This window comes from Anthonomus grandis, chromosome 1, assembly GCF_022605725.1.
Source record: "Anthonomus grandis grandis chromosome 1, icAntGran1.3, whole genome shotgun sequence".
Taxonomy (NCBI): Eukaryota; Metazoa; Arthropoda; class Insecta; order Coleoptera; family Curculionidae; genus Anthonomus; species Anthonomus grandis.
Genome location: NC_065546.1, coordinates 147,047 through 174,800, shown reverse-complemented (window position 1 = coordinate 174,800; position 27,754 = coordinate 147,047). Strand labels below are relative to the sequence as shown.

General features: G+C 30.7%; 1 protein-coding gene across 1 annotated transcript; it reads right to left on the bottom strand.

The window, feature by feature from the left end:
- Positions 1–3,344: 3,344 nt before the first annotated feature.
- On the bottom strand, positions 3,345–25,207 carry LOC126747180 (lysosome-associated membrane glycoprotein 5-like). Its single transcript, XM_050455710.1, has 6 exons — positions 24,685–25,207; positions 15,703–15,935; positions 15,362–15,508; positions 15,123–15,210; positions 14,815–15,043; positions 3,345–4,096 (listed from the first exon to the last, which is right to left on the bottom strand). The coding sequence occupies exons 1-6, from the start codon at positions 24,725–24,727 to the stop codon at positions 3,973–3,975; spliced, it is 864 nt and encodes a 287-aa protein (XP_050311667.1). The 5' UTR covers positions 24,728–25,207; the 3' UTR covers positions 3,345–3,972.
- Between the last annotated feature and the right edge of the window lie 2,547 nt (positions 25,208–27,754).

Below are 27,754 nucleotides of genomic sequence, written 5' to 3'. Positions count from 1 at the left end.
ATTTAGTAAATTGATTTATAAGGTTTGCACTGTCTATTTTTTTATTTTATTTCCTGCTCGTATCATACCACTTCCTGTGTTCACTGAGACAAGACATAGGTATAGCGGCTAAGAGACCTGAGCACTCGGAATGGATCAGAATTAATGTTTTTCTTACAACTTGTGTTTTTTAAGAGTTTCTTTTTATTTTATGTAAACATCTATCCTTCAATTAAGTTTTTAGTAATATTAAAGTTCCAAGATATGTTGTTAGTATTATAAGAGACGAACAAATATATTCTATGTAAGTGATATATGTTTATACTAAAGAGTTGTTTTCATTTTGAAAGAGTTTATTTTGTTTTGTCGATGGATATATTGTTTCTTTCAATAATACTCTGTTATACAATTTTTAAATAATTTTAAAATCTGTTTAATTTTTCTTTAGGAAACAGATACAAGTACATATTAAATAAGAATAATTCATCCTCTATTGACTCTATGTGTTAATAAAATGCGGATATTATTAACCTAATGGGAATACCTTTAGATGTATTATGAGAAAATAGCACAAAAATGTTGACAACCTTTTCTAATCTGTATAAAATTAGGGTAGTTCAGTGCTAACAAAATAAAATTTTAACCATTTTTAGATTAATTTTAATTTATATTATGTCTGTTTTAATGAATTATTGAGTATTATGTATATCATTTTAAGTAATTTTTTTTCCAGGAAAATGAAATAATAAAAAATTAAATAATAAATTAAATAAATAAAGCTGAAAAGTTTTATTTTTGTTCAGATCAATATCTGATGCTAACACCTAATCAAAAAGGCTTTTTTCTCTATGAGTAACCTTTTTGATTAGGCGTTTGCTTTAGATAATACGATTAAATGATAAGATTGTCAGATTAAATAAAATGTAATTTCCCGCCTTAATTTGGCCACGCCTTTCTACCATTTCGATTGGTCCAATTAGACACGTCAAACTGTCAAGTTAGTTACAACAGTTTCCTCAACAGGCCGCTAGCTGATTTGTCAGAAGAATTTCTTTCAGTTTGTATGCAACCACCACTCTCTATATATTTGTGTTCTGTGGTCGATAGTTTGTTGAAAGACACCAACGTGTATGTACGGCACCATCAGTATTTATTAACGATCACAAAGTTATTGACATTTATTTGCATTATGCTATTGTGAATTTTCTATTGTGTCGTAATAGGCCTTATATTAATTTGGCTAGGTAATTGTATCATTGAGGTTAGGTCTATAACCGTCAATTTTAAAATTGAAGTGGCATCTCTCCCGGAAAATTGTGATAGATGTCATTTGTCATTCAGGGTAAGACGCCTCTCAGATATATTTTTATTTTTAGGGAAATGAATAGCCCACATTTTACGTAAGAAAATGTCTATCTCGTGGTAGTTGGACGCAAGAGGACTTAATATGAAATAAAACTATACACACATCTCGTGAGAGTGTTTTTATTTTAAACTTCTAAAATTAATATGACATTTACGATAATTGTGTAGCAAAACCTATAACTATATAATGTGTCCTAAGTTAAGAACCATTTGTATAGAGATCTTACCATCCAAAGGAGATTTAAAAATAAAACTTTTTTTTAGAAAATTGCTGGAAGCTATGAAAGTTGACATAAAATCAGAAAATCGAAATTTTTATAAAAAAATGCAACATATAAAAAATATTTGAAATACTTTCAGGCAGGACTTAAAATATAAGAAATATTTAAAATTACCTGGAATATGTGATAATAACTTGAAATGCTTGACAGAAAAAAAAACGATTTTCTTTAATATGATGGAATATATAAGAAATAATTTAAAATACATGGAAAATATTTACATTTGTTGCAATACCTGGAACAAAATTGAAATCTATTACAAAAGAATGGAATATATACGTGAAAACATTAAAATTGACTTAAAATGTAAAATATAATTTAAATTACCTGGAATATATGCTTGAAATGGCTGAAAACACTACGATTTTATTACTTGAAATTATTGCATTTACTTTAAAAACCTAAAAAAAAATGTTTCTTTGCAAACGTTTGGAATAGGTATATAAGAAATAACTGCAAATACAAGTACCCTAAAAAATTCACTTTAAACTCGGAATGTATAAGAAATTATTTATATTATTTAGAAATTTAAAAAAAAATGTAGATTTAAATAGTTAGTTAAATAGAGTTTCAAAAATATAAGAAATAATTGAGAATAAATACAAAATGCAAAAATTACTTCAAATATCTAAAAGCAAAGCACCGAATTCAAAACTCTGAAATACGTATAAAATGCCCAAAAAACCCTAATTATATTTTCTTATAAACTCGAAACCTATAGTTTTGAAATTCATAAAAAAGTTTTCTGTAGTCAAAATATACCTTTCTTTTTCTCTTATGGTGGTTTTAAGACAGGTACTCAAAATACTTGAGCCTTGAATCACATGTTGAAGAAAAAACTGATGATGGTTTTTCAAAAATGAAACGTGCAATATAAAGTAAATAACATAATCAGAAAAATGATTTTAAAATTTTTCTAAATATTTCAGCAACACACTTTTTCGCCATTTAAAATTAATTTAATCATTATGCGCAAAGTCTTTATTTTGGACACATTGTATATTAGGATTGAACACTGCTTTTCCTTCTTAATGTACATAATATTATGTAAACTTATCCTATAGCGCTATATAAATTTAATTAATGTATTTAATACAATAAACGTTGTCTCATTTTATTATAATAATTAACTTGTTATGGAAGACAGACCATGGCACCCGCCAAAAATTTGAATGAAAATGTTCGTATTTTATTTTAAAAAAATAACGGTTTTTTGAGGAATTGCAAATTGTTTTCATATAAACTTTACAAGAGTACGAAGCTAAGAAGCGAAAACAAATATTCGCTTTCATATATGCATATTATTTGCGAATTTAAATGAAAAAGTTTCCTTGACTATGATGGTCAGCCTAAAAAAATTTTTCATATTCAAATTTTGTTCTAATAAGTGCTTTTTTGGTTGTAACCTCTTTTTTATATACACAATTAATTCTCCAAAATTTTCAAAAAACGAGTTTTACTTATAATTCTACCATTTTTTTGTGCCGAAACGACAAAAAAACTGGAAATTAACGTTATGAGTATCATTCTAAGCAATTATAAAATCACAATTATTTACCACTTTTATATAAGATAATATATAATTAATTACAATCTATGTGGTCTTTACATTTCGATAATACTATATCAGTAATACTAAACCTTCCTAAATTGTTAGATAATATAAACTTATTAAAATATATAACATAAATAGCTATAAAACAACTAAAGCATATGGCAAAAAACAGAGTGTCCCAGTACATGCTGTAAAATTTTGGGGTACCCTGTAAATTAACTTTTTCATATTCTTAATGGCTAATAGAATGGAAATATGTACTCTATTGATATGTCAAATAAAAATTTTGTATTCATTGGACTTTTTGGAAGAGATCAAATTTTGTGAAAAATGTGAACAAGAGTGATTCTAAGAGAAATTTAAGTTGTGCATAAAAGTGCTCATTGTTAGTAATGATTATAATGTTAGAAGATTTACGGATGTAATATAAAATAGTATAATTTGGCATTTAGGGAAAGATGTGTTTTATTAATTGACAAAAAAGTCATTTTACGCTTAAAGTTTGATATATGTACGAAGAAGTTTCACTTAAGTAAGATTACAGATTTTTCAGTGCAAAAGTCAGTGATATGTTTAAATTACCAAACATTTGCTTGGAAATAATTAAGTTCGGTATACTTACAATAATTCTATTATAGACCCATTAATTAGGAAATTCTTCGAAATTACCTATCTTAATACAAAAGGCTAACAAACGAGGCGCCGAAGAAACTATGTATAATACGCAGGTCTCACAGATGCACGTATTGATAACTTTTCCCTTGAAATATATTTTTAGAAAAATCGCAAAACTTATTCCATAGTATTGTACTGGATATTCTTCACCCGATAGTATCGATATACGCTATACCCAGTCACAGTAGCTAAGGCAGCTATGGCTAGCGTAGATCCCACTGCTATTGGTGCTGTCTCGCTCCTAAAATAATTTTTAAAAAAATTATAAGCCCCCTTGCTATCATACTGATTTGTATCTATTACTGCATTTATCCCGATATTTTTATTTACACATCTGGTTGAAGTCCGTGGCGTGCATGAAAGATTTGAGTTTAACAAATAGAAAACGTCTTTAACTAGCAAAGAGTTACATACCCATTCCATTATTGCCACGTTTGCCAAAAATTATCTTTTTAAGTTCGATCACTTTGTTTACATTTATGTCAGTGAGAGCTGTACATTTAATTAGAATTTTATTTTTACGTGAAAATGTACATCTAGCTATTTGCCACAAATGGCGGGCGCAGTAAATTTTAACCGATTGATAAATATTCAGGGAATACCGGAATAGATACGTAAATTTAACCGGCAAAAGACATGCTCAGTCAAAGCTCAGCTAAATAACAATTATGCATATCGAACCTTATCTTGAGATTTTTAATATTAATGAGATACTTACTGTAAGGAAAATATACTTAAAAATAGAATTGACTAAACCTAATTGACAAGAGCGTAAAATTCAAAATTACTTTATTACAACTGAAATTATGAATAGTAATGGAATATTCACAAGAAGATTGTACAACTTAAAATAAACTTTAAGATTCATCTGACAACATCCGAATACATACATAAATTTAGCCATTAATGCTAAATAGTATGCGCAGTTAAAGCTCATGCATTTGACGCATATTAAAATGCAAAACGTGTACAAAAATTATCTTATAATAAATTAAAATATTTTAGGTACAATCTACTGGTAGTGAATATTCTATTAATATTCAACGTTATGCCTTGTCAATCAGCTGAGCTTTAACTGCACATGTTTTTTACCATTGACGGCTAAATTTACGTACCCAATTTCAATATTTGTTTACTTAAAAATAGCGTCAGAATATTCTGCAAACACTGGAATAGAAAGGTCAATTATTTATCGTTAATGCCAAAAAGTATGCACACTTAAAGCTCAATTAAATTATTTAGTAAGTTGATCAAGTAAATCTTTTAATTATACAGGGTATTGCAGCGCCAGGAGGGACATAGGAAATCCCATCTAATTGTTAATAGGGTCAAATATATATTGACTCCCCTAATTATTTTAGAAATAAAATAATTTTTTGGTTTGTTCATTTAGGAGTAGCAGTCGAAAATCATTACGAAATTTTGTCTTTTTATATTGCCTCGTATTCACAGGTATGCCAGCCAAAATTTATTACCTTGACTGCAGATGAACATCAAACAAAGCAATAATTTTTCAAAATAAGTTTACTGCATTAAAAAACTGAGCTATGAATTATACTGCTGAAGAAAAAGAACCTACTAATGGTAAATTTCAGACTTGTTTGCAGCCTTTTTTCAAATAGGCCGATACCAGCAAAATCAACAGTTAATAGAACTATTACAAAATTTGAGCAAAAGGGCACTGTAGTAAATAATTGTAAATGTGAGGCAAACAATGAACGAAGCAATCATAAAAGGCCAGAAAACGAAGTAAATGATAGAGACTTGAAAATGAAGGACCAATAAGTACAAGAAATCTTGGAGAGATCATGAATTTTGATCATACAACTGCGTTTCGGGCTTTAAAAAACAGAAATATTTCTCGTACAAATATGGGAGGTATCAGAAGCTTAGGGATGGGGATAAATTACGGCATGTTCTATTTGTATATGATGGAAAGGGCAAACATGGATTTTATAAGAAATATTTACTTTACAGATGAATTCACTTTTACTTTAAGCAATGATCCTAACGTTCAAAATTATCGGTATTGGGATAAAGAAAATCAGCATAGATATGTAACAACACGAGCTCAGTATCCACAGAAAATTAATGTTTGGGGATTTTTAAATATCACATTTTAGGAACAATCTTTCCCAATCGAAATTTAAATGCAAATTATTAGTTAGAACTACTTGAGGAACAAATTTTGCCGATTTTTAATGATCTTGCCGGGGAAAATCAGGAAGTTTGGTATTAAAGGGATGATTGCCCGGCGCATATCTAAATAACGCTTTCAATGGGAATGTTATTGGCCTGCGACACGCAATAAATTGGGCACCAAGGCACAGATTTACAGAATACCAGATGCGAAAGATCGCGGATATAAGCTCCCGATATTCGATGCCCTTGAAAAGGATGGTTTGGACTGGCCGCACCAATACATTTTTAAGTTTTTTTTTTGTAGGGATAGATGTTCTGCACTATAAGTTCGCTGGGATATTATAATGCATTTATAATGTCAAAATAGAAATAGGCTTAAATAAAACAGAATGTAAGGGTTCTTGAGTACATTTTTATTTCATTTAACAGATTTAAGGATCTTATTTAATAAAACATTAAAGATGAAGCAAAATTTTTAATTTTCTTTTAGTTTTATCTGATTTTTTGGCAGATGATAAATTTCTGTTGGCGAATTTTAAAGTATTAAATATTTTAAGTCGTATAAATATTTTTATTAAATACTGGAAAGGAAAGTTATCACATGGGTGAGTAAAATTAATGCTTTTCATTATCTCGAAATATTAACTTATTAACTCATCTTTTGGAAATCTAAATAACGTCGTTCCTCCACCACTGTGGCTGGAACAATAAAGATATACACACTTATACCCCCCCATTTCAACAAAAATAATACTAAAAAAATATACAAATATATTATTTCAATTTAATTATTAATCATAAACACGCATACTACGCAAAGAAAATTAAAAGCACGCAGCGCAGAGGCTTGCAGCAAATTAAACCCCTTGCCACCGTACTATAGGCGGGTGATGGAAATCCATCAACCAGGAGCAGGGTTGTTACAGACGGTACAATTGTGCCAAAAGCAGTACAATCCATGGGGATGAAGTACAAGAGTACAATTCATCTTAAAAAAGTACAAATGACAAACCTTAATTGCTTTTTGATTTTTTCGCACTGAAACGGAAAATCCACTACGACGACGCGACGCCGCATAATTCGGTTATTCGGTACATTAAAATACGAGTTAATGGTACCCGTAACTTACGTCAGAACTTACCAATGGGAGCATTTTTCGCAAATCGCGTTCCACTAATCGCAAATCGCAAGCGTATGAACTAGACTTAGACCTAACCTAACTTTGTTTGTTTTTTATATTTATATCTTTTAAGTTAAAATTTAAAATTTTATTAAAAATAAAATGAAGGTATTTGCGTGGGTGATGGTGTTTAGCTGATTTGATTGCTGAATTAGAGAAGTTGTATTTTGTTGCTTGTTGGTAATTGCCTTGTTTTGTATTTTCAGTACCTATATTTTTTTTAAATGGATAGGTAGGTCAAATGCAAAAAAGTAAATGCAAATCATTTTGTAAAAATATTGCATTTATTTTAGATTTATTATAAAAAAAAAGTAAAACTCCCCCAAAAAGTCCAAGCCTAGCAAGCACCTCAGCCGAGACCTCCTCAACTCATCTGACTACATCTACAGAATCGATAACATTGGAAACAGAAGTTGATGAAGATGATGTTGAAATTCAAAGTGAAGCCCCCCTGACCTCCCTATCAGCATCTTCAACAAAGAAAAGAAAAACTTCTTCGGTAATGTAACCAGATATTCGGTTCTTGTAACCAGATATTGGAGGCAGGGACAAATTCAAGACCAGTTTTTGGATTTGGTTGAGGTCGAAGAAACGACTAGTGAAGCCCTATTCAACATAATAAAAAACATTCTAGTGGAAAATGGAATCCCATTTGACAATGTCATTGGTTTTGCTTCTGACAACGCCAGTACCATGATGGAAGTTGTAAAAGGTGTCCAGGCTCGATTTAAGGAAATTTTATCTCACATTTATGTGTAAGGTTGCACTTGCCATTCCCTTCACCTCTGCTCTTCAGCTGCAGCAAAAAAACTGCTAAACAATGTCGCGCAATTTACAAGGGATATTTATGCATACTTTGCCCATAGCAGCAAGAGGATTTCTGAGGTAAAGGAATGTCAGATTTTTGCTAATGAAAAGCCACATAAGATGTTACATCCTAGTCAGACAAGGTAGCTATCTTTAAAGGTACCTAACTTTTTAATAAAATAAATAATGTAGTTCTTAATTTTTAACTTTCTTTTCAGAATGTTGTGGACAGAATTTTGGAGCATTGAGAATTCTTTAATCTTATTTTTTCAAAGAGCAGCTTTAGAGGATAATCTTCCCAGTGCAAGATCCATTTTAAATGTTCTGCAAAATATAGAGTACAAATTATATCTACTGTTTTTGGCTTATGTTTTAGAATTAATCAACAAGGTAAACATAGAACTATAGTCGGAAAGTCCAAAGCTTCCAATTTTATTAAATAGAATTTCAGCATTGTATAGAACTCTTGTAAGATGTTTTATTAAAAAAAATATCTTAGATAAAACTTCCATCCAAACCATAAACATAAATGATCCTGCAAACTATGTGCCTCTTGACCAATTATTTGCAGGAGCAAAAGTGGATGACTTTTGATATCTTCAAATATTTTATGTAGTAAAGAGGGTGTTCAAAATTTTAGGGTGAGGGTCTTAGATTTTTATATAAAAATGTGTAAACAAATTAAAAATCGTTTCCAATTTAATGATCCTATTTTAAAATATGCATCAAATTTTACACCCACAGTAGCTTTATCAGGTCAAGTGATGTCAATTGCTCAATTTGTAAATTTATTTCCTCACATTTCTGTTGATATAGAGACAGCTAATATGGAATGGCAGTTATTAGTTGACTTAAGAGAAAACATTGCACATAACAATGACATCAATTTATTTTGGCGACTAGTGTCAGAACAAAAAAATGTACAGGGGATTTAATGTTTTCAAACCTAATGACAATCGTTAAAATTATATTAGCCCTTCCACATTCATCCTCTACCGCCGAGAGAGTTTTTTCTTAATTAACTTTAATAAAAACGACTCTTAGAAATAGGTTATTAAAATATAGCACTTTTATACGATTACACTTTCAACAAAGGTCATATATTATATAATATAGGTAGCTATAATATATATTATAATACACCAAAATTTTTGGAGTTATATAATATACCGAGATATTTACTAGACGTAGCAACTTTAGGTTCTTAAGTTGCTATTTAAAATTTTATAATATTCACTTGTAATAAAATTTTAATTTTGTTTTTACTTCTAGTGCAATAATAAGCGTAGTTCCTTTTTTCTGTTCCTATTTTTATGTTTTGTTTTGGTTTATTTAAAGAATATTTTTTGTGTTTGTGTTTTTAGTTTGTATGATATGTTTTATTAATAAAACTACAGTTAATAAGTTTAGTCGATTTTTTAATAATTCTTTAAATTCTCTATAAAGTATTTTTAGGTACTACGAAAAATAAAAAAAGAAAATTCTCAATAATAAAACAATGTACCTATGTACATAATAATATGAATCAATTATTATTATTATGTACATATTATATTATTATATAATTATATAAAAACGTTAAAACAATATTTATCTATTTTTTTATATTTTACCATTTTACCAATTTTACCATATTTATCTAATACCTATATAATTTGATTCCCAATTCCCACTAAAAATTCCCCCTGCCTTATCCCCTCCTCTTTGAATATGGATTTGTAAAAAAGTACAATGTCATCCAAAAAAGTACAATTAGATCTATCCTTGCAGTACATCTAATGTATCTCCATGTAACAACACTGCCCAGGAGGCGTGTCTCAAGTCTGGCGCTCGCACGCGTATTTTCGATCAGTTTCGCATCTGTATTCTGTAAATCTGTGACCAAGGTTTCTTTATTTCTCGCCCAACGATTTTTTTCTGTCATGGGGCCATTTAAAAAATTAAATTTACAAGAATAGGAATTATCCAAATCTCGAAGAGTTAAAACGTCCGATTTCGATGGAATGTAACAAAATTTCAGTTTATCAATTAACGAATGTTAGAAATGAGTTTTACAACCGTTTGGATCATTGCTTAGCGGCTTACGGAGGAATATTTAAACATTTGTTATAACATATTTTTAAGTTAATATTTTAGGTTTAATGAATTATTTTTAATAAAAAAGGAAAGTCTTAAAGTATACAAGTTTTTTAAAATTAAAAAAAAAAAAAATTAAGGTTATGTCTGAACCTTGTGTTTACAAAAATTTTGCCCCATTATTTTTGGGAGTTTTTTAATCAAATTTTAACTAAAAAAGTATGTAATCAGTATTTTGTATCCTGCTTCAGCTCAAGTACTAGTGTACAGGATCTATAAGTATTTTTGGAGTTTTGTGAAAGTGTGGTTAGGAAGGCGAAAACATGGTCAATTTATGCAACACTTGCAATGAATCCATACCAGACGAATCTAAAATAGTGGTTTGCGACAGCTGCCAGTGCTGCCACATAGTTATGCACAACACGGAAGGGTGCACTGGATTAAATGCATCAGAGCTAAGGGCTGTTGTCATTCAGAAACGAACTATGATGTATTTCTGTAAACCATGCAGAGAAGCATTTAAAAGCGCCCCAGCCCTTTTAAGACAAGTGGGAGAGCTAAAGAAAGAAATTGAAGTTATAAAAAGGGAGCTGGAATCAGTAAAAAATCAGAAGTGTAAGCATGAATCTGCTGAGTTGGTTACCGAGCAGTTATTCAACGAGATGCAGGAAAGATCAACTAGATCTAGAAATTTATTAATTTATGGTGCAAATGAGTCTAATCGAACCGATTTAACTGATAGAATCGAAGATGACAAGAAAGCGTTACAAGATGTCTTTAAGCTGATGAAAGTAGATCGAGGACTCGATAAAGTTGAAAAATTTCTTAGAATTGGCACTAAAAAGACAGGCTCATGCAGGCCATTAAAAGTACTCTGTACTGAACAGGCTTTTGTTAAAGAGGTATTAAAAGTTAAGAAAAAATTGTCGGGGACTAAGTACAGCATTAATCTAGATCAGACGATGATGCAAAGAGACCAGTTTAGGAAGGTAAAAACTGAGCTGCAAGAGAGGAATGCCGAAGAAAATGATAGTTACATCATTAGGTACATTAATGGATGTCCCAAGGTTGTAAGGAAAGACAGCCTGAGAGATAACACACGTAACACGAGAAAAAACTAGCCAATACCCCATTACAAATGTATTACCAGAATGTGGGAGGGCTTCGTACCAAAATTGCTGAGTTGAACTTAATGTTGGATTGTTCAAGTTATGATATTATTGTTATTACGGAGAGTTGGTTGAATGAGGACATTTTTTCAGAAGAACTTAGTTGCTGTAATTACAGTATATTTCGTGCTGATAGAAATGTGCAGATTACATCAAAGAGTAGAGGTGGTGGAGTGCTAATACTGGTAAAAAATCACATACAAGCTTCAATCATTAAAAAGACAGAATCTCACTTTGAACAGCTGTTTTTGTTATGTAAATGTTTAGGATCAAGTTTTGTAGTTGGCGGTGTATATATTCCCCCAGGGTCCTCTGATGATATCTATAGTGATCACTGCATCACAATTGAAGAAATCTGTTCTATGTATCCTAGCACTAAGTTTTACATGATGGGTGACTTCAATTTGCCAGGGGTACATTGGTCAAATGCTCATAATGGGGTCCAAGTAGACTGTCCAACAAATTCACCAGCCGTGTTTCTAGCACAAATATATGGTTTTTTTAATATGTACCAAATGATTGATATGCCAAATAGCAGGGATTTGTTCCTGGATCTTCTGTTTACCAACGATAGCGCCATGAAATGTTTTAAGTCTCCAGATCCACTTTTTTGTGACTCAATTCATCATATTTTTTATACCTGTAATTTTAGAGTAGACAACAATGTAATGTTGGATTCACTTAGAGTTGAGGAATTTTATTTTGATTTTAAGAATGGGAACTATCAAGGTTTAAATGATTATATTTTTTCTATAAATTGGGATACTATTTTTAATGATAGCGATATTAACATTATGGTGTCAGAGTTCTATAACATTTTAAATTTTGGTATACAATGTTTTGTGCCTCAAAAAAAATATAGGACATCTTCCTCCATATTTTTCTACCGAATTAAGAAGATTGGTATTTCTCAAAAAAAGTAAGCATAAAAAATACCAACTATCCCATAATGAAAGAGATTATCATGAATTTACTGTTCTGAGAGCTCAGTGTAAAAGGTTAAGTCAAGAGTGCTACAGAAATTATCTTGCTACTTTGAATGAGAACTTGACTAGTAATCCGAAAAATTTTTGGAAGTTCGTTAATAAGAAAAGAGCATCTAACATTGTACCAGGGGAAATGTTTTTAGATAATAGTGTTGCAACTGATGGTCAGCAGATTGTTGATTTATTCGCTACTCACTTTTCTGCAGTCTATTCAAATGCAAACATAACCCCGCCTGAAAAATCTTTTAGCCAAATTAATATGGACTGTCCTGTCATAAGTCTGGCTGAGGTGTTTGATAAGCTGAGGGCTTTGCCTAATAAGGTAATGATTGGTCCAGATGGAATCCCCAATATTCTTTTAAAAAACTGTCGATATGCACTATCACAGCCATTATGTAAACTTTTTAACTTATCTCTTATTTCTGGAACATTTCCAGACATATGGAAAGAAGGTTATATTTCTCCTACTTTTAAATCAGGGTCGAGGGATGATGTTAGAAATTATCGTAGTGTGTCCATAGTGTCATCCATCCCCAAAATTTTTGACAGCCTTATGTTTGCTTATTTAAATTGGCAATGTAGAGAAATTATTGTTGAGGAACAGCATGGTTTTAGAGGTGGTCGGTCCACTCTTACAAATTTACTCATATACCACAACAAGTTGTCAGATGCCTTGAAGAGGGGGTATCAAATTGATGCTGTATATACAGACTTCTCCAAGGCGTCTGACAAGGTAAATCATTTGTTATTAATTGAAAAATTGAGAAATATAGGTTTTTCTGATAGATTGCTAAAATGGTTAATTAGCTTTCTTAGTGACAGAAAGCAAGTGATTAAACTTGGTAATTTTATATCTAAGGTGATTGAAGTTTGTTCTGGAGTGCCACAAGGCGGACATGGCTCTTCTTTACTATTTAGTTTGTTTGTTAATGACCTTAGGGATGTCTTGGAGTATTGTGAATTTTAATGTTTGCTGATGACCTCAAACTTTTCTTGGTTATTATGAATGAACTTGATATCAGCCTCTTACAGAAAGATCTTGATGGACTTTCTCTGTAGTGCCAAAATAATTTGTTGGATTTGAATATTAATAAATGCTTCCAAATTTCATTTCATAGGAAAAAAAGTAGGATACCATCATTTTACACAATTAACGGCCAGAAACTTCAATTAAAGGATGTTGCTAAGGATTTAGGAATACTGTTTGACACGAAATTAAACTTCTGCAATCATATAGACCAAATAGTAGTAAAAGCTAATAGAATGTTGGGTTTTACGCTTAGAAATTGTGAGGGGTTATCATTGCAGGCTGTCAAGTCTGTATATGTGGGATTAGTACGATCACAGCTTGAGTATGGCTCAATTATCTGGACTCCCCAGTATAATGTCTATAAGTCATTACTGGAGAGTGTGCAAAACAAATTTGTAAGATATTATAACTACATGTTTAATTTAGATCTTATTGCTAATCATTATTGTTCCCAAATATTAAATTATGTTAAAGTTTTGTCTTTGGATAAAAGAAGAACAATGTTTGACATCTGTTTTATATATAAGTTGTTAAATGGTATTACATCCTCTCCGGATTTACTTTCCTAGGTTACATTTTCTATTCCTCAGAGAACACAGGCAAAATAATTTTTTTTCATATTGAGTTCCATAGAACCAATTATGGTAAAAACTCTTTTTTAGAGAGATCTCTAGATTTTTTGGATCGGGAGGAGAGGCTAGATGTTTTTAGCAATTCATATGGGTCTTTTAAGGGTAGTTTAATGAAAATGTTGAATACTTAGTATTGTTCAATTAATATTTTTAATTAATATGTTGTTTGATGGTTGATTTGATATATATGGAACATAAATTCTCACTTGGTAAACCAAGTGAGAATTTATGTTCCTAATTTATTAGTTAATACAAAGACATATTTTTTTTTGTTTATTTACTTTAGAGTCTTTTTTTTTAGTTAAGCACTTTAACTCTTAATAGTTTAAGTAAGGATTATTAATTATTGACATAACTGTATTTTATAATTTGTCTTTTTTTGTAATGGGGGTTTCCCGTTTAATGAATAAAAAAATACATATTTCATGGTTTATATTAAAATAATTTGTGTGCATGTGTATGATTGTACGAATTTTCCATATGTAATAATTTAATTAAACCCACAATTTTATTATGATAACTTTACTTGGCAGTTTACCTTTACCTAAGTTTCTCACCTTGAGTGTACCCTAAGTACACCTTTAAGTACGGTGCGACGAAAAAGACAAAGTTTTCACCAAGATTCTCGCCAATAACTTCTAAACGAGCAAACTTACAAAATTAAAAATTATCTAGTTGGTTGCAGATTTTAGTGCTCTTTAAACTACTCCAATACATTTTTCCTCTAAAATAATTAGGAGAGCTAATATTTGACCCTATTAAAAATAAAAGATGGGATTTCTAATGTCCTATCTAGCATAAAAGTGGAACAAAATAGACAAGCAGTTTGTATGCATCCAAACGGGTACAAATATACTCATATACTGAGTAATCCCCATTGAATAAGTACAACTTTATGGTTTGATATAAAATGTAATTATGTCTAGCAATGTCTTACCTAAAACTTCTCTGTGCATTACACTCGAATGGCCTTGAAAAGTTTTCACTTCTGTACATAAATGGTTGTAACTGTAAGGCTCTGAGTAGTAAGGAGCCTCGGACTCCTTGCGGAGGCCTGTCCTCCTTCCGAGTCTTCAGTAGGATCTCCACTTCTTCGTTGCATAAAAACGATCTGCCAACTGGAGTAGGAAGGAGCATGCTGTCATTGTAAAGTCTAATAGTTTTATCTGTAAACAAACATTAATTAATTTGTGAGATGATATTTGTGAGTGTGACCATAGAAAGAGATACAAATTCATAGTATACCTCTAGTAGGAATTCCGTGATATTCTGGAAGGTCGACACTAGCATCCAGTTCTACATTATTGATGTACCACAGTTCGCCACCAGGGGTCTACAATATAAATCAATTCAAATAAAAAAGCATAAAGTGATAAAAAAAATTTAAAGCAAAATTAACTTATTTCCTTATGTTAAAAAGAGAATAATATTTAACTCAGATAATTATTGAGTAAGAGGGTTTGTAAAAATGCAGCTTTTCTTACCTTTTTAAAAGATAAGGTCAGCTTATATCCGGACCACACTAAGTTCATAGTTACACGTTCCTCCAGGCCGCAGTCTCCATCGATCATCGCTTTTTCGGGAATTAGAGACGCGGCTTTTTCATCTAATTTATGCAGTTTGAAGGTGACCTAAAAAATTACCCTCATAACGAGATCCAAAAAACAAATCGAGATTTGAAGCGTGTTTCTTACTTCAATTTGAATTTTAAAGCGTAAAATATTGAATATACAAACAGATCAGGGCCGTAAGTTCTTAAATAATTTTAAATGAAATAAAACATTTCAATTGTTCAGTCTATTAATTACTTAATATCAAGGCTTACCTCGACCAAGGCGTCAGTCTTAAGTAAAATACACGTCGTATCGGTGATCCGGTTGAGGACTCGATAAATGGCAACACCGCTGTCATCTTTAGGGGTTGTCGAGATAACTGGTGCAGCCTTAGGTGTGACACCTTCCAGTGAAGGTGCTGTGCTGGTTCTTGGTCTTATCGGCTTTGATGATCCCTTATTATTTGATAACTCGATAGACTGCGTTAGGCTTGTCAAAGAAATACCTAAAATAAAAATTTTTCTAAAGAATCAAATTTTTAGTGACCAGAGATACACCTAAATTCTAGAATTTACTTTCATCTATTTCGTAAATTCAAGCCAAAAGCATTCAAGGACGTTTGCAGTTCCGCAAAAGTGCAAAGTCTTGCTATTTTAAGCAATGTAACTTTGGAAATAGGTGGTATAGTTAAAAAAATTTGTCAGTTTTTCTAAAAGAAACAATTTACAACAAAACGAAAAAACGTAAGGTCTCGGTTTCAAAAGCGATCTAATTAAATAAATTATAGGTAACATGTTTTGCTTTATGAATTCAGCATTATCGTACCTGAAATATAAAATACACGTTACTGTAATACAAAGTTTATAAAAATATTAAAAATTGTCCTAAATGGTCGCTCGAAGACCATCGCACACGCATTATTACGCTATAACTGGGAATAAAATAGCCTAACAACATCAATATACTTTTTATAAAAACCATAAAAATTTATATTAAACCTAAAATTAAAATGAAGAAAACTTTTTTTGTCTTTATATATTTTTTTTATCTTTTTAAGAAGGTCTAGCTTTATAATCTTGTGGCACTGGTGATTAATCGACATATCTTCAGGAATCTTAAAACTTTAATATTCTGTGGTCAGAAGATGGGTAGCAAAAGTAGACTTGGTTTCTATAACAGTTTTCTTTGATTTTTCTAACAAGGCTAAGGAGTTCTTGTACCCTAGCAGATACTCTTGTGTCCTACATAAATCCTAGAACAATCATCATATTGCAAATTACACCAGATTTAAAGAGATGATCTGATTTATCAAAAGCCTTTACTAAGTTCTATTTTAGTGACTTATTTACCTTAAAAGCTTTGGTAGCAAAGGGTTAAAAAATTTTGCTAGCTGTTGGGAAATGCTATCAAAGTAGCTCAAGCATCTAAAATGTTGTACAGTATCATTCTTGGGAAGATAAATAACATGGTATGAGATTTTGTACCGGTTATAAAATTAAAAGTTTATATAAGTCACGTGAAGGAAAACTATAAAATAAAGCTATGGTTTTAATTATATTTTAAGAAAGCAGGTTTGTACATAGGAAATTTAAAAAGGAGCTACAATTAAAATATGCAAATTTGTGTTCATGTTATCAGTGGGCGACGTTCTTTTGTAAGCTTCGAAAAAAATTTTATTGGGTTTTCCCTGAAGAATCAAATCTAAGAAGAATAGTTTCCTATATCTGATGATTAAAACTAATAAAGGTTAGGAAATTGGTACGAACTTTCTGTCCACCCACAAAACAAAAACATCGTCTGCGTACCTTTTGTAAACTTTTATATATAAAAATAAAATAAAATAATCTTTATTTTATATTTTATATACAGGGTGATTTTTATAAGAAGGTCATGCTTTTGGGGGATGATAGGGGACGTTCAAATATAACTTTTGATATAAGACACTATGGGTCGGAAATGGCTCAGAAGCAAAATACAGGGGGTTAAAGTTTTTAAAAAAATTAAGAAATTAATTTTTAGTTTTTTGACTGTTTAAGATATCGGTGTCAAATTTTCTCAATAAAGCTGCCTAATAAAGATGCTTTAATTGTAAAAAGTAACTGTTTTAATTTCAACCAGTGGCGTAGATCAGATAGGCATTAGAGTAATTTTTTAATAAAAAAAAATAGTACGCCAGTGATAATCAAAAATTTAAAAAATCTTTGGTTTATTTAACAGAAAAAAAGATATCCTGCATCTTTTTCCCAAAAGGCACCATTTTATCAGAATTTAAAAATTAATAACTTTAATAAAAACTAAGCAAAAAAAAATTTATTGGATGACGTTAAAAAATACCAAATAATAAATAATAATAATTCATTTAAAAGGTGCTCAAAGTGGCCGCCATTTTGTTGGATACAGAGCCTGCAGCGTAATGTTAAATTGTCGTGAATTTTCTGAATAAGTTCATCCCTATTTTTAATGTCGCCTGCAGCTACTGGCAATGCGAGCCACATGATTCTTTAACTGGCGTCAAGTAAATAAGTAGATGAAACTGATCCCACAAATAAGATTGACTTTGACGATTGCTAGGATATTTTTGACATACGAATCAAAACTTTGTTATAACGTCATCTTCCTGATTAATTTAAATAAGGTAGTTGTTCTGCCGTTGCTTTATTTTGAATGTTATGGAGCGATTTACGTGGAATGAATTGGCAAATATGCATTTAACCCTTGGTTAATCCAGAGGAAATGCTGTATTGGCTCGCGCGATTTATGCTAAACGTTTTCCCAATCGAATGATCCCAGAGAGAAGATTTTTTCTTAAGGTCGACAGGAGTCTACGACAGGAGAGAGGACAATTACAAGTACCTACTTAAAAAAAATAAAAACATAAATTAACATGTACTTTTTGTTTTAGGTGAATTCAGGCATAAGAGTTCGTGCAAGACCTATTCATGATAATGTTGAGGAGGAAATACTTCACAATATTGAAGAGGATCCAAATACAAGTACCCGAAAAATTGCTGATCATCGAAGATAAGCCAAACGTTGGTTTGGAAAGTTTTGCATGATAACCACACAAAAAGGTTCAGCATCTGTTGATCCCCAAGACTATGCTAATAGGTTCGCGTTTGCCACTTAGTATCTTCAACAAGGGGCTGAACATCCAGACATTCGCCAAGTTATTTTGTTTTAACGAATCAACGTTTTGCTGAGAGGGACATTTCAACCTAAGTAACAATCATGTCTAGGCTGATGAAAACCCTCATGTTAAATTTATCCGTGGCTACCAACAAAAATTCTCTGTGAATGTTTGGGCAGGCATTGTAGGGGAGAACTTGATTGGTCCGTACATTTTGCCAAGACGTCTCATTGCAGGGAATTATTTGATTTTTCTTCGAGATGTACTGCCTGAACTTTTAGAAGATGTGCCATTGGATGTTCAGCAAATAATGTGGATTCAACATGATGGTTGTCCGGCACACTATGGTCGCGTTGTCAGGGAATATTTGAACCAAAGATATCCTAGACGTTGGATTGGGAAGGGAGGCCCAGTGGCTTGGCCAGCGCGCTCTCCCGATTTAAATCCCTGTGATTTTTATTTGTGGGGTCATTTGGACCAACTTATTTAATCTACACCTGTGCCAGATGAACATGATCTTTTGGCTCGCATTGCAGTAGCTGCTGGCAAAATTAAAGATAGGGGTGAAGTTATTCAGAAAATTCACGACAATTTAACACTACGCTGCAGGCTCTGTATCCAACAAAATTGCGGCCACTTTGAGTACCTTTTAAATGAATTATTATTATTTATTACACAGAAAAAAAAGGGTACTTAAAATGAGAATTAGACACTTTATTTGAGAAAATCTAAGGATTATATATCCGCAAGAAGATAAAAGTTCAATTTAAGAATATTATATTTTCAATTTCAAGATGTTTATAGAATTGGTTTAAGTCCACAAATAACTTATTGTGAGAATATATTGAAATTTCATTTGAGAATATCATATTCTTGCAAGGAATATTTTTTTCTTTAAAGCGATGAAATTTAATTATTTAATTCAAATTTATTTTTTCTTACATTGAACCATTTTGGTAATTTGTATTGAAATGGTCAAATTCTTAATTTAAGTAATTCTACTGTTAACAATAAATCTATGAACATATCGTTTTGACAAATTGCTTCATCAAACCAAAAATATTTAAGACTAGCTACAATGAGTTATAAATTCAACTTAAAGATGTGAAGAATTGCTTTAAACCGCCTGGCAAATTAAATTGAATATTAAATAGTATTAAATTAAAATGTTTATGGCTTGTTATTAATATTTTTTTATTCGATTTAAATAGGTTAAATATTTGAAATTAGTAATATTTACACTCAGTTGAAATAAATTAATAGTTTTATAGTATTTAGTGCAGTGGTATTTATTGGGTTCTTTTTGAATCAAAATAAAAATACCAAAAGGCACACACTTTCTGGTAGTTTTATTTTGATAGCAAAAGAACCCTATAAATTACAACAACACTAAATAACATAAAACTGTCAATTATTATTTCAACTAAGTGTAAGAATTGCTATAAATTATTAAAAATTCAACCGTTTTATATTTTATGATTTAGGTATTGCAATAAATTACTATGTATTTACCTAATTATTTTTCGGTTAAATTCTGGTAATAAATTAATTGAACAGGTTCTATGGAAACATATGTTTATTATCCAAAAACAAAAACCTACATACATTATATAGGAACAAATATTACTTTAAATAATTGTAACAAAAATAGTAAACAAAAAAAAAAAACACATTCTGTGTATGTTTTTTAAATATAGGTTTATATTTATTACAAAGTACAAAGTAGGTACTCATAGAAAATAAAAATGTGAACAGGTTTATTTCCTAAAACAAATAGGTAAGTATCTATATAAAAACAAATATGTAGGTATCTACATAACACGTTATATATGTAACAATAGGATTATTTATAAAACCAAACTAACCACATCTATGCATGTAGCTTTTTTAAACAATCCTACTAAATACTTACAAAAAAAATGGTAATAATATATTATGTAGTACATATTTCAAAAAAACAACTTTAAAAGAATCTTCTTTTGAATTATGATAAAAAAAATCACTACATACTACAACAAGAAACTGAATGTTTTTAAATTTACTTTTTATATTTCTTTTATATATACATAGACTGAATGATTCACATTTCGAATTATCGTTGGTATATTTGAAAAAAAATCATTGATTAACTTATATTGTGATGTTCTTTCGATTTTAAAGGCATTGTAATGATTACTGTAATTAATTGTTTTAAAATAAACCATAAAAATATACTGTTTTTGAATTACTTTGTTTAATATAGGAGGTATCTTTTATAGAAAAAAACGTTGGTATATCTTCAGAAACGTCAAGTAAAAAGCACGCTATTATGATCGTATTTAAAAACTATTAATCTCATATCTGCTGGACTTAGAAAACTCTTTAATATTAATAAGTTGCTCATCAAAATTCGCCAAATATTTGATATCTACATCACTTATAAGTCCCGTAGAGATATTATCACAAAAACCGCTTTGTTCATTTAACCGATGACATGTTTTCAATTGAATTTTCGTAGCCAAGGAAAAAGGCAGATTTTTTCTACAACGAATACTTTGAGCCACGTTTTTATACTCCTTATGCTTAGCTTTCGGATCTCATACAAGATATGAATTTTGGTGGACCCACCTTTTTTATTATTCTAGGATAATGCAGTAGCCAATGAAATTTTGGTTTGAATGCTTCTTTGCTAAATTTAAGGTACAATTCATTATGCTCTTCTATAAGAGTTGTTATTAATTCTATTGATTTATTTGCAAGCGTCTGTGAACTGAGTATATTAACGATTTCAAGAATAAGTAAATAAAATGACCAAATCTCGTCATTTTCAGGAACTAGATCTCCAGCGATAAATCTAAAATTTCTGCAAAGACATAACATTTCTGAAGCGGACATAATTATACATTTTTTTTAATAGGTGGTCATTGTTAACGGCTGGAGGAATATTTTTTTCACCTGGCTCATAAGTATAATATTTAATTCGCGAGTTAAGGTTAGCTAGAGAAAAATGTTTTTTATCAAAAGATTTTTAATTATTACAGCCATATCGTATCTTAAGACTCCTTCATAAAGGTCGTGCATTATGTCACACGTTCAATTTTCGTAAATATAAAAATAGGATAAGTCATTCCAGACACATTCCATTCTCGTAAAACACTTTCCACGCGCTGATTTTCCGTTTTTCAGAGGACCAACACAGGTTGCACGCCACACACCACTCAACCGCGTCTATGACTAAAAAGAGTACAAGAGGCAAACAGGTACGCGTGGCGTGGTACACCGACGTTCCCATTTTTGAGATGAACAAAAAGTGTCATTCAGAATATATAAATTCAATTGAATACATTGATTTTATTGTAAGGAAATAAATATTCAAAGCATCAATTTATGTTCTTTAAACGAACCGGGTATAGTCTTCATTTGATTAATAGAGTATTTTAAACTATATATACGGGCTTTAAAGTAATAATATATATCTTTCTAAACAATAAACTGATTTATTTAAATTAATTAACTTGAAAAGCTTAAATTGAACATAACATTTACTAAATTCAAGATTATAATGACTTGAATTGATACCTTATTATTCAAATGGGACATTTCACTTGTTTCTATTTGAGAATACATTTAATACAACTAAATCTATGAAATATTTTGATTAAATAAGTATTCTCTTTTTAAATCTGTATTTTAAATATTTTGTTTCCTATTTATAAAGAACTCTATTTCCGCAATTTAAGCCTATTTATTTCAATTAAGAATGTATTATTCTTGAAAAATGAGAAATTTATTTACTTGTTAGGAGTAATCGTTTTTTCTGTGTATTAAAGTAGTTTTTAACGTTATCCAATAAATTTTTTTTCCGTAGTTTTTATTAAAGTTGTTTATTTTTAAATTCTGATAATTTTCTTTCTAATTTTCTTTTTTTCTGTTAAATAAACCAAAGATTTTTAAAATTTTTGATTATCAGTGGCGTACTATTTTTTTATAAAAAATTACTCTAATGCTTATCTGATCTACGCCACTGGTTGAAACTAAAACTTTTACTTTTTACATTTAAAGCATCTTTATTAGGCAGTTTTTATTGAGAAAATTTTGACACCGATATTCTTAAACAGTCAAAAAACTAAAAATTAATTTCTTAATTTTTTTTAAAAACTTTAACCCCCTGTATTTTGCTTCTGAGCCATTTCCGACCCATAGTGTCTTATATCAAAAGTTATATTTGAACGTCCCCTATCATCCCCCAAAAGCATGACCCTTTTTATAAAAATCACCCTGTATATACAAAGGTGAAAAATACCGTTTTAATAACCACCACAATAAATAATAAAGGACATAATACAATTTTCTTAAAATAAAAACTTAAACAAACAAAAATGATTCAGAGTACCATACCAGAATCAAAACTACACTCGGCTTAAGATATCAGCAGTCGCCAAATTTTTTTTTTAATTTAGACTTAAAAGAGGCCATACCCAAATCTTTAATGCCTAATTGCTGCAGGTAGGCCATTATAAATACAGGTAGAAGTATATATGAAAGAACCTTTCAGAAATTCAGTCTTATGCTGGGGGGTTGCCACTGTGGTTTTATAGCGAATATGATGTTTATCTCTTCTTTGAATAAGGAATTCTGACAGATATTCTGGCTTATAAAAATTAAGTAATTTATGTACCGTGCAGCTTATACCCAAAAATATTCTTTGTGTCATATTAAAACTATAGACCTGCTTTACATGCTCACTCACATGAACCCTCCGAGGCGAATTTCTAGTAAATCTTACATAGGAATTTTGAATTTTCTGAATTTTATATTTATTTTTGTTCAGTTAAAAAAGACCATATACAATATTTAAGTATTCAGCAACACTAAGCACTAAAGTCTCTGTAAGATTTTTTTTATATGGTATATGAGGCAAAGCAACTAGAAATAATTTGTTCCTGCAAAACCTCGCTCAGAAAAGGTGAAAGATAAGAAATTTAGCAAGACCTGTTTTCTATTTAAAAATTCGGTCACTAAACTTAAAGAAATTCTACTGCAGAACCAAATAACGGATGAAAATTAGTTTATGTATGATTAATTTGAAAAGGGTTGCGGAATTAAGGAGTTTTTCAATAATAGTAATACAACAATTTCTGTGATGATATACTGGAAAAAAAAATTTCAACGTTCAAGAACAGTAAAATGGCGCCCTGTGGGATTACAACAATTTTTAGATAACCTGCAAATTCTATTCAGTTTTTTATAGAATCCTTAAAGCATTATAAAGCCACGAGGACAATTTATAGAAAAATGAGTTCACAAAAGAATGAACAGATCTAACTGGATAACCATCCTTATGTATTTTGGGAAACTATATAGAAATGGTGTTTTAAAGTTCATGGGGAATAAGCTTGACTTAAAGATTTTAAAATACCCAAAGTGAAGACACATCTCGTGAGAGACACTTTATTTAAATAATTAATTATAGGGTCTTTAATTAACAGCAGCAAAGTTAACAGACAAAAAAAATTCGGTTATCTTCCCAACGTAATAAGGTTTGTTCATGACCATCAAATAAAAACCTTTAACTGCTATCGTTAATAACAAATGATTTATTTTTATATAGTCAATGTTGCACTTCTTCGACAGCACATAGCGAACTACACCAGCGTATTCGAATCCAAGGATGCCAAGAGAACTTGTAGATGTTTAAATTGAAGTGGTTTATTGTAGTCTGTTTGATTTTTGGACGTATTAAAAACATCGCGAATCCACATCAGGACATTTAAAATCAAGACTGCGGATAGTTGTTGTAGACCTTTACATAATTAGATGCAAATGTGTATCAAATGTGTTTGATATTCATGCGCGTCAAATATTCACAAATATTTGCCAAATCATTTAGTCCAAAGCGATCATACTGTACTATTTACAACTTTAATGCAGTATGTCATTAACATCATAAGGACACTGGAAGCTGACGCTTGTGGCGATATTATTTAGTTTCAAATTTGAATAATGAATTTATATCTAAGTATAATTCTCTAGATATACTAACTTAGGAATATGAAATTACTAAAAAAATTCTAAAAATTATGAGGAAAAAAAAATTATTTATAGCAAAAAAATTCAACAGAAAGCCCTTATAATAAAAATTACTCACAAATGACGAAAAACTGGAAATAAACAGTTCCCATTCGGGCCATCTTGTATCCGGTTTATCGCCCGACTTTTCAATACGGCATTGACGTTTCAACTACCCTAAAGGCAAAATTTCCCCATGGATGTGGGCCATTCTTACCTAGAAGACCCACGCAAAAGCGAAAAGTTGGGCTCATATCAATAATGACGCGCAGGCGTACGCAGCATAAACGTGACGGCTGACGGCGTGGGTGACCTATGTTTCATTGATACCCACATTTTCCCAATTTTCCGGATAAACGAATGAGATTCCAAGTAAAGAGCAGGCATCAACCATTCACGTCATTGATATATTTATTATCGTAACAGATACTGATCTGTTTGCTAATCTGATATTGAATTTGATAATGTTATTAAAAAGCTCCTCAACAATAATTTTAAACGAATTTCATGACAATATAATAGACTTCATCAGTTGCATGGGGTCTACAAACTTGTAGGGTATTTCGGTTTTTATAGGAAATAGAGCCTTGCGGTTTTCGCAATATTGCGTTACTTGATGAAAAGGAATGAACTTTTGTCAAAAATTTGACAGCTGTCATAGTTTTTAATCTACTAAGTGATTTTAAAAGTTTTGGATTTTGCGACTTCTTTCCGACATTACTTAACGTAGGTATTGAAAAAGTAAAAAAAGCTTTAATGGGGTTTTTTCTGTAGAACACTATTTTGACAACATTCGAAATCGCATGGCTTTATCTTCTATAGTAAGCGAGATAACCTACAAAATAAATGTCCCAATTGGACACCCTGAAGGCTGTAATTAATAGAAATTAAATATCAGCAAAGTCAAAATAAAATAAATTAAACACGTATTAAGCGTTTGAGAAAGAATGTACTATGTATTATTGCCTATCACTTTGGGATGTAGGCTATGACTGTCAAAATTAAGGAAGACTACTAATATGGAAACAAAGAAAAATAGTAGACCATCGTTGCATAAATCACTTTTGTTTGAACATTTGTGCACCAACTAACATGTACTTTGCCTACAAAATAAGTATCATCTTAAATTAAATCAAAATCTATTTATGTAACTACTATTTTTCGATTATTTTACCATGTTTCCATTTTAATAGTCGCCTTTAATTTGGACAAAGCTCTTTGCAAAAGAAAGCGCTAGTCAGATATTTTTACGCTAAAAATACGTGTTTAATTTATTTTATTTTAACTTTTCTAATATTTGACCTACTTTCCTAAGAATAATAATCGTTACAGATCTCAAAATGGAAGATGAGCGCCATCGTGGAAAAAATCTTGTTATTCTTCTTCTCACAACTACTTAGAAAAGGATCTGCCAAACAGTCCAGTGGATTAATGCGAACCTCTCTATGAAATTACAATTTTAAAGAAATTTCTAGAGGAAATGTCTCGGATGTAATCCAACGCAGGGATAAATACATCCATAAAATACTTTAAATGAAAAAAAGGTATACTATAACAGTAGACTCGACCAGCAGAATAACTTCTTATAGTGGCATGACTGATATTATTCTAAAAACAAGGCACGTTAATATAAATCGCTGCAATATTAAAGTGACTTCTTGCATTTTTCACGTTTGTATTTAATCTGTGAGTACCTAGTAAAATAATGAATGATGATGAATAAAGATGTCATGAAAGTCATCTTAGTGAATTAAGACGTCAGTTTTTCTAAAATATGTTGAAGAAATATCTTAAGAAAGTCACATCTAGATTCGCAACATTCAGACGTTAAGAAAATCATTATGGGCTATGAATTACATGGATCTTCCGTACCTACTATGTCCCTCAGGAATATGGACAGTTTCTAAGTTGCTAATATATAAGGGGTAATCAAACTTTAGTTTCTTCAGGTTATATTTTACATTATGATTCTTTCATTTCTCCATATTTCTGTATCTTTTCCACTTTAACACAACCCACCCGAACAATTAAATAAAGAAAAAATTTCAGTATAGTTTAAAGTTTTTTAATAAAATAAACTCTTTTAGTAGGACCTCGTTTTCTGGATTGCCACGCCAGGACCAGCTCAAACGCCCTTCGTAAGCCTGGAGCTAAAATCAGATCACCTTGACCCGATGCAGCGCGTCTACATAATGGGATAGGATAACCCTTTGTTTTATCTCTTCTATCTAGTTAATCGATACATATAAAATTTATTCTTTCTATCGCAAGCTTAAGCGTACATGCTCTGGTGAAGTTCAAATCTACTTCAGTCAATACTTCTGCAAACCTAACAACCTTGAACTTTATTAAACTGCATTTTTTTACCAAAAATTTGAATTTCTTCTTGCGATATGTTCATTTTATTTATTTATGCCATATAATGATTTGACCGCCTGACTGTTGTCAGCATATATGAGTACATATAAACAGGGTGACAATTTGAAAACCTGAAATGGCTATATCTTAGGAACAAAAAACTAAAAAAAAAAAGGCTGAAAACACTTTCTGTAAAATAAAGGGGGAACAAAAATAAGCAAATTATCTCGTCCCTATCTACAGCACCTTAGACAGGGTGAGATACACCCCTAAAATCTTAAACAGAAAGGAGGTCGAGTGATACATCATATTAAAGGTCTTTCAATTTTCTTTCCAAAAATACCATCAAACTTCAAATCCGTCTTGCCGTTCCCAAAAGAACAGCTGTTATAAATAGCCCATTTTTAATCTTTTAAAGATCATAGAGCAAAATCTGTTTAAGATAGAGCAAAATGGATTTCACATTCCTGTCTTAACTTTTCACTATCTATCTGACGCTAATTGGACAACCTGTCAGTTGTCATTTTTTTTGACAATTGACAGGTTGTCAAATTAGCTTCACCAGATAGATATTAAGAAGTTAAGATAGGTTAAATTAGGTTAAATTAACCTAAAAAATTTTCCCCTCAAAAATAAATTTGACGTGTTTTTTTTCAAATTTTTTAAATTTTATACGGGGGCTGGAAATTTTCAAATTGACACCCTGTATGTGTATCGTTGCCAGTCAACAATATTATTGTTTTAATTTGTTTGTTGCAGATATAGTTCCACAGACATGCTACAGGACCTAA